General features: G+C 39.3%; 1 protein-coding gene across 1 annotated transcript in view; it reads right to left on the bottom strand.

Moving 5' to 3' along the window:
- ANO4 (anoctamin 4) overlaps positions 1 to 14,177 on the bottom strand; it is a 459,674-nt gene that overhangs the window by 61,441 nt on the left and 384,056 nt on the right. The window contains exons 17-18 of the mRNA XM_059937385.1: positions 7,318 to 7,400; positions 1,069 to 1,209 (exon numbers count right to left, since the gene is read on the bottom strand). Of these exons, the coding sequence (XP_059793368.1) occupies positions 1,069 to 1,209; positions 7,318 to 7,400 (224 nt within the window). The remainder of the gene's footprint in view (positions 1 to 1,068; positions 1,210 to 7,317; positions 7,401 to 14,177) is intronic.

Here is a 14,177-nt window from a genome sequence, read left to right as displayed (position 1 = left end):
ATGAGCTAGCAGTGTGACCTTGGGCACGTAGCTTGTCCTTTCCATGGCTTCTGCCTCTATGATCTACCCCATCTGTAGAACAAGGAAAACTTAATTTATGTCCTTAAGTCTTGTTGTGAGAAACAAAACCCCAAACAATAAATGTGAATGCACTTATAGAAGGCAAAGCCCGACACAATTGCTAACAAAGCAGAATCTGTAGAAGGGCATGGATCTGAGTCTTGATCTGAGCCGAGGGACACTGGGCTCAGTTTCTTTCTGGCTACAGGGGTAGATTGTCTGAATTTTCTATTGTCTTGTCCTTCCCACTCTAACCAACTAGGATATATACTTACAAACACTTGCTATTTGAAAAGAGGAAAGGAGGATCTTAACCATCCTTTCCTGTCTAAAATGACATTTCTGACAAATTTGCATATGTTTTGTTCAGTAATTGACAGGGTCAAAATTGATCATAAAACGACTTCTTTTTAGGAAAAGCTAACAATCCAGCTTCAAATTAGTGTTTTGCAAACTGATATAATCATTAGTGAAATAAATGTTAGGGAGTTATAGCTGGCATTAAAAAATAGACTGTAATAAAACAAAAAAAACCAGAGTTCCTTGCATATTGTAAAGATGAACATTGTTTCAATTACCATATTCGGTTTTATACATCTATTTGCCTAGTATATACTAGGTTATGACAACGTTCGTATTTCTTACTGTATGGGCATTGTAAAAAAATGTTTGAAAAACACTGCTGTAGGTATTAATACTATCCCATAGTTTTAGTTCCTTTCATTATGACATAGAGAAACAAATGCAAAGAACAGCAGATTAGAGGATCTGAGCTCTTGTCTATTTCTTGGCTAATCTGGGTAAGCCCTTTACCCTTCTGGAGTCTCAGTTGCTCCACCTGTAAAATGGGGACGGCAATGCCATCCCTGACCACCACGTAGAATTGTTGTGAGGACTAAATAACAGAATGTGCAAAAATATATCCAAACACTTGATATGATTATGGTTGTTACCATGCTACAGGTTTGTACTTTATGAAAGAAAGAGTTTTGTAAAAAAGTTTCAGACCATAAAGAATATTCCAGATGCAGAAACAATAAGTCGGCTGCATTTATCTGCAAATGCTTGATATGGTTCTGGTTTTCCCGAAATGGGATTCATCCGCTCTTTCTTGGAATACTTGGCTTCAAACTGGGGCCGTATTTCTTCCTAAAGAACAAGCAGACACATTTTTATGTACTGAAGAACTGCTCAGACAATAAGAAAAAAGTCATTTTACCCCACAGGAAAACTGAGTCAACAAATGCCACAGTAAATGACATGGGCTTGGAAACCGGCCACTTAAAGAAAATCTGCAGAATGATGATCTAGACTTTTTATCATCAAGGCTATGTAATTTAGACTAATAGTTAAGTGTCTCTATTATCTTTTTAAACTATGCTTGAAGAAAGAAACTGAGAATGAGAAAAGGGACCAACTTGTCCTGTCCCTGGTGGTTTGAAACAACTAATAAGCTTTTACTTTTATTACCGGGGAGTGATGTGGACACCAGGACAAAGAAAGCTTCTGAACAACAAAATGTTCAGAATTCGTTTTGTGAGTTATAATGGCAATATAATTCTTAGTTTTCTACAATTTTTAAAATTTTCGATTTAGGCAGTTAAAAACATGGTGCATCTATTTTTTAATAAGCTCCTATAGATGTCATTCACCCGTAACCATAGGTTTGAAACGTATTCTTTTTGTTGTTGTTGTTGTTGAGGATTTTTGCATCTATGTTCATCAGTGATACTGGTCTGTAATTTTCTTTTTTTGTAGTATCTTTGGTTTTGGTATCAGGGTGATGGTGGCCTCATAGAATGAGTTTGGGAGTGTTCCTTCCTCTGCAATTTTTTGGAAGAGTTGAAGAAGGATGGGTGTTAGCTCTTCTCTAAATGAATTCACCTGTGAAGCCATCTGGTCCTGGACTTTTGTTTGTTGGATGATTTTTAATCAGTTTCAATTTCATTACTTGTGATTGGTCTGTTCATATTTTCTATTTCTTCCTGGTTCAGTCTTGGAAGCTTATACCTTTCTAAGAATTTGTCCATTTCTTCCAGGTTGTCCATTTTATTGGCATAGAGTTGCTTGTAGTAGTCTCTTAGGATGCTTTGTATTTCTGCAGTGTCTGTTGTAACTTCTCCTTTTTCATTTCTAATTTTATTGATTTGAGTCCTCTCCCTCCTTTTCTTGATGAGTCTAGCTAATGGTTTATCAATTTTGTTTGTCTTCTCAAAGAACCAGCTTTTAGTTTTATTGATCTTTGCTATTGCTTTGTTTCTATTTCATTTATTTCTGCTCTCATCTTTATGATTTCTTTCCTTCAACTAACTTGGTTTTGTTTGTTCTTCTTTTTCTAGTTCCTTTAGGTGTAAGGTTAAATTGTTTATTTGAGATTTTTCTTGTTTCTTGAGGTAGGCTTGTATAGCTATAAACTTCCCTCTTAGAACTGCTTTTGCTGCATCCCATAGGTTTAGGATCATTGTGTTTTCATTGTAATTTGTCTCTAGGTATTTTTTGATTTCATCTTTGATTCTTCAGTGATCTCTTGGTTATTTAGTAACGTATTGTTTAGCCTCCACATGTTTGTGTTTTTTACGTTTTTTTTCCCCTGTAGCTGATTTCTAATCTCATAGCGTTGTGGTCAAAAAAGATGCTTGATATGATTTCAATTTTCTTAAATTTCCTGAGGCTTGACTTGTGACCCAAGATGTGATCTATCCTGGAGAATGTTCCGTGTGCCCTTGAGAAGAAAGTGTAATCTGCTGTTTTTGGATGGAATGTCCTATAAATATCAATTAAATCTATCTGGTCTATTGTGTCATTTAAAGCTTCTGTTTCCTTATTAATTTTCTGTTTGGATGATCTGCCCATTGGTGTAAGTGAGGTGTTAAAGTCCCCCACTATTACTGTGTTACTGTCTATTTCCTCTTTTATAGCTGTTAGCAGTTGCCTTATGTATTGAGGTGCTCCTATGTTGGGTGCATATATATTTATAATTGTTATATCTTCTTCTTGGATTGATCCCTTGATCATAATGTAGTGTCCTTCTTTGTCTTTTGTAATAGTCTTTATTTTAAAGTCTATTTTGTCTGATATGAGAATCACTACTCCAGCTTTCTTTTGATTTCCATTTGCATGGAATATTTTTTCCATCCCTTCACTTTCAGTCCGTATGTGTCCCTAGGTCTGAAGAGTGGGTCTCTTGTAGACAGCATATAGATGGGTCTTGTTTTTGTATCCATTCAGCCAGCCTGTGTCTTTTGGTTGGAGCATTTAATCCATTCACGTTTAAGGTAATTATCGATATGTCTGTCCCTAGTAACATGTTCTTAATAGTTATGGGTTTGTTTTTGTAGGTCCTTTTCTTCTCTTGTGTTTCCCACTTAGAGAAGTTCCTTTATCTTTTGTTGTAAAGCTGGTTTGGTGGTGCTGAATTCTCTTAGCTTTTGCTTGTCTGTAAAGCTTTTGATTTCTCCATCGAATCTGAATGCGATCCTTGCCGGGTACAGTAATCTTGGTTGTAGGTTCTTCCTTTTCATCACTTTCAATATATCATGCCACTCCCTTCTGGCTTATAGAGTTTCTGCTGAGAAATCAGCTGTTAACCTTATGGGAGTTCCCTTGTATGTTATTTGTCGTTTTTCCCTTGTTGCTTTCAATAATTTTTCTTTGTCTTTAATTTTTGTCTATTTGATTACTGTGTGTCTCGGCGTGTTTCTCCTTGGGTTTGTCCTGCCTGGGACTCTCTGCACTTCCTGGACTTGGGTGGCTATTTCCTTTCCCATGTTAGGGAAGTTTTCGACTATAATCTCTTCAAATATTTTCTTGGGTCCTTTCTCTCTCTCTTCTCCTTCTGGGACCCCTGTAATGCAAATGTTGTTGCGTTTAATGTTGTCCCAGAGGTCTCTTAGTCTGCCTTGATTTCTTTTCATTCTTTTTTCTTTAATCTGTTCCACGGCAGTGAATTCCACCATTCTGTCTTCCAGGTCACCTATCCATTCTTCTGCCTCTGTTATTCTGCTATTGATTCCTTCTAGTGTATTTTTCATTTCAGTTATTGTATTGTTCATCTCTGTTTGTTCTTTAATTCTTCTAGGTCTTTGTTAAACATTTCTTGCATATCTTCTTGATCTTTGCCTCCATTCTTTTTCTGAGACCCTGGATCATCTTCACTGTCATTAACTGAATTCTTTTTCTGGAAGGTTGCCTATCTCCACTTCATTTAGTTGTTTTTCTGGGTTTTATCTTGTTCCTTCATCTGATACGTAGCCCTCTGCCTTTTCATCTTGTCTAGCTTTCTGTGAATGTGGTTTTTGTTCCACAGGCTGCAGGACTGTAGTTCTTCTTGCTTCTGCTGTCTGCCCTCTGGTGGATGAGGGTATCTAAGAGGCTTGTGCAAGTTTTATGATGGGAGGGACTTGAAATGTATTTTTAATTGGTATTGAAAACAAGGTAAATACCTTTCAAGTCCAGCTAAAATCAAGGTTCCTCTAATTCTAAATCAAGCTGAGATTTTATTTCATTGAGTTGAGCCCCATCCAATGTGAAAAGCTTCTGACTAAAAAGCAATTATGGGATTAGGAAAAGATAATCAGCAAAACGCTATTTTGAAGTCATTCTGGTTAATTAAGAACTTGTTCTACATGAGTGTCTTGGAAGAGGAGGGAAAATAAGCAGAAACTCTGGTGCAATGGAGATTGAGTTAGTCCAGGCAGAAACACTCAAGACTTAGATGAAGGTACTGACAGAAACCAAAGAAGGAGCTGACAGAAGAGAGATTATGGAGGATGGGTACAGTCTGGTAGTGGCCTCTCTGTGTAGGAGGAAGGGCAGCCCGTCTCCTGCCACAGGATAAGCCCAATGCTGACTTTACACAGCGGCAGGTAATGGGGAAGGTCAGGGGGAGATACAGTTATAAACAGCCTCTGCCTCCTTTATTTTAGGTAGTTACACTTTAGGATATAAACAGATCTAGAATATTCTGCTTCTTTGGGAAACTCAATTCATTAGGCTATAAGTGTCATCAAGGGTCACTGAGTTAATCATCCAGAAAATGAGGCCAGTCATGGAGCCAGACCTGTCATCCTGGGTGTTACAGGCTAAATTGTATCCCCACCCCACCCCCCAATTCATAAGTTGAAGTCCTACCCCTCAGTATCTCAGAATGTGTCTATATTTGGAGACAGGGTCTCTACAGATGTAATTAAGTTAAAATGAGGTCATTAGGGTGGATCTTAATCCAACACGACTAGTTTCCTTATAGGAAGAGAAAATTTAGACAGAGACATGCACAGAGAGAAGATAATGTGAAGATACAGGGAGTAGATGGCTATCTACAACCCAAGGAGAGACTGGGAACAGATCCTTCCCTCATGGCCCTCAGAAGAAACCAGCCCTGCCAATACCTTGATCTCAGACTTCTAGCCTCCAAACTGTGAGACAATCAACTTCTTTTGCTTAAGCCACCCAGTCAGTGGCACTTTGTTATGGCGGCCCTAGCAAAGTAACATCCTGGGTTACCCCTGAAGAAGGCATGCAGCATGTCTGGGCTCTTCTGTACAGCAAGCTGAGAACCACAGGCTAGAAGGAAGAGGAATTTCTACAATGAATCCCAAACAGAAATAGAATTGCACATGGCCCCTGACGTGAGTTCCTGTACACAGGTGTGCTGAGTGAAAGCAGGGTTCAGCACTCCATACTTTTTAACAGGGCTGGGAGTTCAGAAGCTCTAGACTTCTGAAGGGATATGTTTACCCTAAGGGTAAACAAGGGATATGTTTACCCTAAGGGTACTCACATTGTGGCCCCACCACAAGGGCCAACAGTGACTTTAGACTGGTTTAGTCAAAGTTATTTAATGCCACACTTTATAGCTGAAAGGGGAAAATTTAGAAACATTTCTCTTTAGAAATGAAAAAAATCCGAAGATGAAGTAATTTGTCTTAGATGACATAGCTGCTTAGTGGTGACTCGGCTTCCCAGGAAAGAGCATTTTCCATCCCACTCGAAAGCCACTCCCATAAACACATGTAACAAAAACCAGAATAGCTCCACCCAGGAGGAAGTCTTGAATGCAGCCTGGCTGTGGCTGGTAGCCCCCAGAAGTCACCTGGGCAGTCTCTTCCAACTCAGAAAACCATTTTCTAGAGAATGCATGCTTATAATAGCATGAGATAGGCCTCATCACAAGAACAGGGATTGCTGAGAATCCCAGTATCATTTCTAGATTTAAAAACTACCCAAATGTGTTCATGGGTGTGAGGAGAAAAGGCAGCCATCCACGAGGCATGATTTGAAGGGAAAAACACTCCTCTCAAAATTATCTCCCCCACCAAGCCTAGCCCAGGGCTAAAATTCTCAGTTATGTTTACAGAAGATTCCTTTTAATTTATAAAAATATATATCTGTGTCTCTTGGAAGGAAAACACCCATTGATACCATTATCATATCATATATGACTAGTGTATTTGATTTACTGGCCCAGCAAGGCTCTGAGGAAATGGTCCTCAGGAGAGGTAGGAGATAATGGATGAGAGGAAGGGAAGAGGAGTTCAGGCCGGGCACATGGTGACCAAACCCACCCATGGGTCCTCGAGACTTGACAGGAATGGGGCAAGGAGAGAGAGGATAAAGACCAGACACAGGTTAGGAAAGGGCATGGTGTATTGGCCTAGAAGGGGATAAAGGGAGAGTGATGTGCTGAGAAGGTGAGGCCTGTGGGACTGAGTTTACCTCTCCTGGACAGTTTTATCTAGAGCTGGTCCTGCTTTTAGCCACATCCACCAAAGAGGCTGTTTGAGGAGTGGTTTCCCCTCAGTATTTATCACTTAGGGGAATACTTCTGAGCCTGTGCACATCTGGCCACTGTCCAGGGTCCTGAAGCGTTCACAGAACCATTTCCTTGGAGTACTTAGGAGGTCTGCTTCCATGTGCCTACAATCGTAAAACTAATATTCTCCTTCTGATAAAGTAAAGAGAATGGATAATATTTAAGGAAACTAAACAAATCTTACTACCAATTCTTCTGATGCCTCTACCTACAAGTGAAATGCTTTACTTAGTCATGGAATTTTACTCCACTAAGAAATCAAAATGTGTGTGTGTTTTTTTTTTTTTTTAATTCTGCTTGAAATTTCCTGTAAAGACAGGTATAAAAAATGCTTTATGAATCAACCTGACTTCCATCACAGGGCAGACAGCGATGACTCAAGAGGGACTGTGTATTTCTTGGTTATCGGCTTTTTTTAAAAAGAAATTGAGGTAAATGATACAAACCTCCTCTTCTTCCCAGTCTATCAAATCCCAGTCATAAGCAATTACTGCTCTGCGTCTTTTCCAAAACTCCAGGAAAACTGTCGCTGGAACAAGCAGAGAAAGGCAGACATTTTCAAATAAAACAATGCCTTTAACTGTGTCAATGGATAATGAAGCCATTGTAAAGAATGACAGTTTGTGTAAGCATTCTTGAATATCAGAATTTCTAGATAAACTTTATTTAACAAGGATCATTTTCTGAGAATTACTAAGTCTCTGTCAAACACAATGAAAACTTAGAGATTTAAATTAAGCTGATTTGCAAGTCACAGCAGAGCAGACTTACTAGAATGACAAAGCACCTGAGATGTAAAATACAGAAAACTAGGTTACCAACATCATTTGAAAAGTGAGGGGCAGAAAAGGAAAAGCAAAGCTTAGCAGTTCACATGTATTTGATTGCCAGTGATTTCTTGTCCCCCAAATTCTTCTCAGGATAAATATCTGTGTAGACTGTATCTTCCTATTTTACTGAAGGAAGCTATTTTGTTGGAGGAAGCTGTCCTGTTGCTTCTCTTTTCTCCAAACCATCTCTTTATTGTCACATTGAAGACAAAAGTGTGTAAATTCTGTTAAGAACCTTTCCCAACCTGTTGGCCTCCCTACCCAGGTAAAGCTGGGAGTGATCCTCATTTAGCCAAAGTAACTTTCTACTGAATTCAATTAAAAAATATCAACACAAATGAATTGTTGAGCATTATAAAATGATAGAGAGATCAAAAAATAATCAAGACACATTCCTGCTGCCTTGGAAGTCACAAGCCCGATGAGGGAACACATAACACTCAGTTACTCAGAGGATCACTGCAACTAAGGATATCACAGAGATACCCTAGGAGAGGTAATTGTTGACCATCTCTATTGGGCCTTGCTGTGTAGTCAGACTTCAAAAGGGAAAAATATGTCATATATTTGGAATCAGTTTCATGGGGTAAGGTAAACAGCCAAATGTCCATTCCAAAGAGAGATAACTACTTCCTTCTTTTCTACTCCCCCTTGCTCTCACACTACCTCCTTATTCATCTTGTGGCAAGCTGTGACTTCGACTGAGGTGAGGCTACTCAAAGTCTTCATTTATCCCTCTTAGTGAGAGTATACATACGTTGAAAGCAGCCATATTAATGTATTTGAATATGGGGTCCTTCCCAGACCTCATGGGGTATTATAGAATATATGATATATGTACCCCAGTGCCTCTCTAAAATCTGAAAAATTCAGAGTATAGTTGTTAAGAAAGTCACGCCTAAAATAATCAAGTGCTTAATTCTAGAAGTGGGAAATGGAAACAAACATATGTCTTTGGAGGTTAATAAAAGTGCCAAACTATTTACAACAGCCAAGACATGGAAGCAATCTAAATGTCCATTGACAGAGGAGTAGATAAAGAAGATGTGTGGTACATATATACAATGGAATATTAGCCATAAAAAAGAATGAAATAATGCCATTTGCAGCAACATGAATGGACCTAGAGATTGTCATACTGAGTGAAGTAAGTCAGACAAAGACAAATATCATATGATATCACTTATATGTGGAATCTAAAAAAAATGTACAAATGAACTTATTTACAAAACTGAAACAGAGTCACAGCTGTAGAAAACAAACTTATGGTTACCAGGGGGAAAGGGGGGAGGGATAAATTGGGAGATTGGGATTGACATATACACACTACTATATATAAAACAGATAACTAATAAGGACCTACTGTATAGCACAGGGAACTTTACTCAATACTATGTAATGACCTATATGGGAAAAGAATCTAAAAAAGAATAGATATATGTATATGTATAACTGATTCACTTTGCTGTACACCTGAAACTAACACAGCATTGTAAATCAACTATACTCCAATTAAAAACGAAAAAAGAAAAGTGCCAAATGCTGAGCAGCTATTTTCCACTGGAATCCTTGCCAGGAGTCTTATTGTGTTAGGGGTTCCCAAGACCACCTCCAGTCTTGATGATTCACTAGGGGGACTCATAGGACTCAGCATATAGTGGTACATATGGCTAAGATTTACTACAGTGAAAGGATATAAAGCAAAATCAGCAGAGGGAAAAGGCACATGGGGTGAAGTCTGGTGGAAACCAGGTGGAAGCTTCCAAGAGTCCTCTCCCAGTGGAGTCACACAGCATGTACTTAATTCCCCAGCACAGATTTGTGACAACACGTGAAATGTTGTCTAACAGGGAAGTTCACTAGAAACTCAGTGCCCAGGGTTTTTATCAGGGGCTGGTCATATAGGGATCCTTTGCCTAGCACGTTCCAAAATTCCCAAGCCTCACAAAAAATCAGGTAGGTATTCAGCACAAACCATAATGTTTGAGCAAACCGTTTAAAATGTAAAACAAGTTACTCTTAGCAGTTAGGGTGGTAGAAACTCTCCTGAAATTTAAGTTCCCAGATGCCAGCCACGGGCCAACCCTGTAAAGCAGGACTCTCTAAGGCAGGCCTGCTGTGTTAACTTCTTTCTGCACATTTGCCCTCTGCCTCACCAAATTATCTTGTCCTTGCATGGGGTCCCTGAAACACCTCCTTGACTAGGTCCTCTGGCCCTTCAAACAAATGCCACTTTATTGATTTTCTCTCTTTGGTCTCCAGAGTCCCTCCTAGCCTTGAAGAGACAAGGCAGCCAAGCCTTGAATGTGTGGCTTTTCTCCATAAGAAGAAAAGCTTGGGACCCCTTGGCCTCAGAAAGGCTTGCTGGGGGGTCATTCTGGGACGGCCTAAGGCCACAGGATACACATCCAGTCTGTCTTATAGGCTGTTGCTGCTCCCAACAAGCCCCACCGACCCATCTGTGGTTCTCGTCTGTAGGAACTGATTTCCAAGACAAGCCAGTGGCTGTAAGAATTATTCCACCAGCTTCCTTCTCCCCAGCATGTGCTGAACCCTGCCTCAAGGAGAAAGAAACTCAAAGCAGTAATTCCCTTCTTCGGCCAATAATCCTCTCCTCTCTTCCATTCTAGAACTTGGGAAGATGAGAAGAAGAAATGAATTGTTTGTGCAGCTGCCATTTTCTTGTGTCTTTGTGTGAAAATCCCCATTCATCCGAGGAGGAATCTGCTTCTATCTCTATGTATGAACTAGGACGTAATCAAACTAATATAGGTGATCTCTTCTCAAGGCAAAGCTCCAATCCCCCACCCTCTTAACTCCATGATTTAAGTCCTTTGTCTAAATACACAGCTCTGGGAGCCCATGTGCTTTGGGTGTGGTGAGTTATATGCTGCCTTATGTCATGAGCTCACACTTTCCTCTTTGTCTCCTTTGAAGCTGGCTTATGCTATATGTATATGTATATCTATCCATCTATATATATGTATCTTCATATTATATCTTTCTTTTATACTGCCCAGTACTATTATTAAGTTTGATTAAAAGTATATTTCTTTTGGAACTTCCCTGGCGGTCCAGTGGTTAAGACTTCGCCTTTCCAATGCAGGGGGTGTGGGTTTGATCCCTGGTCGGGGAGCTGAGATCCCACATGCCTCGGGGCCAAAAAACCAAAACAAAACAGAAGCAACGTTGTGACAAATTCAATAAAGACTTTAAAATTGGTCCACATCAAAAAAATCTTTAAAAAATAAATTTAAAAAAGTATATTTCTTTTATATATTGATTCTCAAAAGACTGAACATTCTGAAGTGTTTTGTCAACATTTTCTAATATATGCAATTATTTCCACAAGAATTTGGCCCCCAAATTTCCTTTTTCTCAGCTACTTACTGCTAGCATTTTGAACTTCTTAGATTCCAATCTATCTTTCCATGCTGCTAATGATTTTTCTAAACCCCAATCTAACCAGGTCTCCGAGAGGGGGGTGGTCAATAAAGTCACATCACCCATAAAATAAAGCCCTGTTACCAGCCCAGGATATAAGGATCCTAAGGACCCTGCTTGTGCCCAACTCTCCATCCTGTACTTCTACCTGATCTACCCACAAAAAAGTTCACCTGAGATGTTAATGCCAATCCCAAACAACAATCCTCTCACAACAGTAGTTGACACATTAGGAAATTCTGAGACTTCTGTCAGTGCAGACAGGGTCGGGATTAGTGTTCAGGTAGGTTAGTGTTCAAATAGCAGGACACTCTTGGCTCCGAATCACACACAATTGAGAAGTTTGTCACATGCAGCCCATAAGGGACACAAAGGGAAGACATGACATAGAGTGTTCTGCAGGCCACACTCTATTATCATTTTCTTAAATAGAATAATTATGGCTAATTTCAAATCAATTTGTGGCTGACTCCTATGCATTTACTGAAACCATTTATCATCTTTCTAAGCATAGTGCGATTATATGTCCCAGGTTTACTGCAGTTATATGTGGCCATGAGCCAAATTTTGGCCAATGAAAAGTAAGTAGAAGTGATGTGCGTCACTTTCGGGCTGAGGAATTAAGCAGTAGGTGTATCCTCCCTAGGCTTCTTTTCTCCTTTTGCTAGATGAATGGAGAGAACTCTGAGGATCTAGAAGAGGATGGAGCCAGAGATGGAAGGAATTTGAGTACTTGGATGACCACGTAGAAGGCTATCTGACAACCAGGAACACCTGATTGGGTTTTAAGTTTGTGGGTTCTACTGAGCATCAAGGTTTTGCAGTTTGTATATTACAGCAGCTAACTTTACTCATCCTAACTGATATAGGGTTTCTTCTGGAAAGCATAGCCATGATTAACATTCTGCAAATAGTTAGAAAAAAACCCATTGAATAACTATCTTTCATCATCTTCCTAAGGCATTTATAGAGACCTATGCAGGGAAATCTCCTCTTTCAGCTGCATATCTTAGGTTCCATGGCAGGGTTGAAATACTGTACCATTTATTTAGTTACTGTATAGTAAGTATTTATTACATCTTAGGTACTAATCTTTATTTTCTCAAAAGCTTGTAAAGTTTGGTATTATTTTCATTATTCTATGGATGAAAAATCTGAGGTACAGAGAACTCACAAGGCTAGTAAAAAACAGAACTGAGATTTGAACCTGATTTGCCTCTTTTTTGGCTGAAAACAGCAGCAATTTATTTTTTCACAGTTCTGGAACTTACAGGTCCAAAATCAAGGTGTTAGCGGGGTTGGTTCCTACTGGAAGCTTTGAGGGAGAGTCTGTTCCATGCTTCTCTCCTAGCTTCTTGTGGTTTCCCACAATCCTTGGCATCCCTGGATTTGCAGAGGTACTGCTCCTCTACCTCTGTCTTCACATGGCATTCTCCCCTGTGAGTGTCTCTGTCTCTGTTTTCTCTTCTTATAAGGACACCAGTCATACTGGTAATCCAGTATGGCCTCCTCTTAACTTGGTTACATCTTCAAAGACCCTATTTCCAAATAAGGTCACTTTCACAGGTATCAGGAGTTAGAACCTCAATATATCCTTTTTGGGGGGACACAATGCAACCCACAACAGGGATGTTTGGGCTGTCACAAGGACTCGGGGCGCAACTGGCATTTAGAGTAGGAGCCAGAGGTGCTAACCACATGACTCCTAGCTACGAGGCCACACTCTAATCTGGGAGCTTTAACTCCTATTGAAATGGGAAAAGCCAAAAAGAGAGACAAAGAAAGCCTACTCTCCCAACCACAGGAGCTGAAACTAGTTATAAATCAGAAGTGCTGTGCCCCAGGGTTATAGGTTCACTGTGGGAGCCTGACATTAGCTCTGTATCCTTCTCTCTGATCTATACTCTTCTTCTGGGAGGCCTGGAAAAGTCCACACTTATTCCCAAAGCTACTAGGGATACAATGCTGCCAATTTTTGCCCTCTGGTAACATAATAGGTATTGAGAGGCCTAATTTGATTCTTCACTTTAAAAATGTCTGCACTGGTAGTCCAGAGGAAAATTATGTTTAATCCCAGAAAATAATTTTAAAGGCATTTTTCTTATTTTTGAAAAAACAAGGAGCTTGAAGATCCTACAGTCTAACTTCTTTCCTTGAGAAAAGATTATGTTCCATTTGTTTGGAGAAAAACAAGAATTGAGCTCTGGCCAGGAATAAAATGAGCAGTACCTATGAGTGAGTACCTATGATTTTAATTTCAGAATGATGACCTGCTGTCTGATGACTCAAGGCATTTTCAGAAACCTGGTCAAGATGATTCTCTTACTTCCTAGGAAAGCAGAATGACTTACTTCGTACACACCTTCAGTCTTTTTTTTCCCAATGCTAATTTTAATTTTTAAAAGTAAAATTAGTAATACTAACAGATTTCATCTTTTCAGTCCTTTATAACTTTCTGAGAATGTTCATTTGGAGGAAGAACAGAGGAATTTATTTTAAAGTCTATTTTGTCTGATATGAATATTGCTACTCCAGTTTCTTTTGATTTCCACTTGCATGGAATACATTTCTCCATCCTCTCACTTTCAGTCTGCATGTGTTCCTAGATCTGAAGTGGGTCCCTCGTAGACAGCATATCTACGAGTCTTGTTTTTGTATCCATTCAGCCAGTCTATGTCTTTTGGTTGGAGCATTTAATCCATTTACATTTAAGGTAATTATTGATATGTATGTTGCTATGCTATTTTCTTAATTTTTTTTTATAGGTCTTTTTTCTTCCCTTCCTCTTTTGTTCTCTGCTCTTGTGTTTCTTGCCTAGAGAAGTTCCTTTAGAAGTTGTTGTAAACTGGTTTGGTAGTGCTGAATTCTCTTAGCTTTTGCTTATCTGTAAAGCTTTTGACTTTTCCACTGAATCTGAATGAGAGCCATGCTGGGTAGAGCAGAGGAGTTTAAATGATGTGCTTTGCAAGAACCTAGAAATAAAGGAATAAGTCACATCCTGAGAGCTTAACTTGTAAAATCTTCACACAATG

The sequence above is a fragment of the Balaenoptera ricei genome, chromosome 10 (assembly GCF_028023285.1).
Source record: "Balaenoptera ricei isolate mBalRic1 chromosome 10, mBalRic1.hap2, whole genome shotgun sequence".
NCBI lineage: Eukaryota > Metazoa > Chordata > Mammalia > Artiodactyla > Balaenopteridae > Balaenoptera > Balaenoptera ricei.
This window is presented reverse-complemented; position numbering and strand designations above follow the sequence as displayed.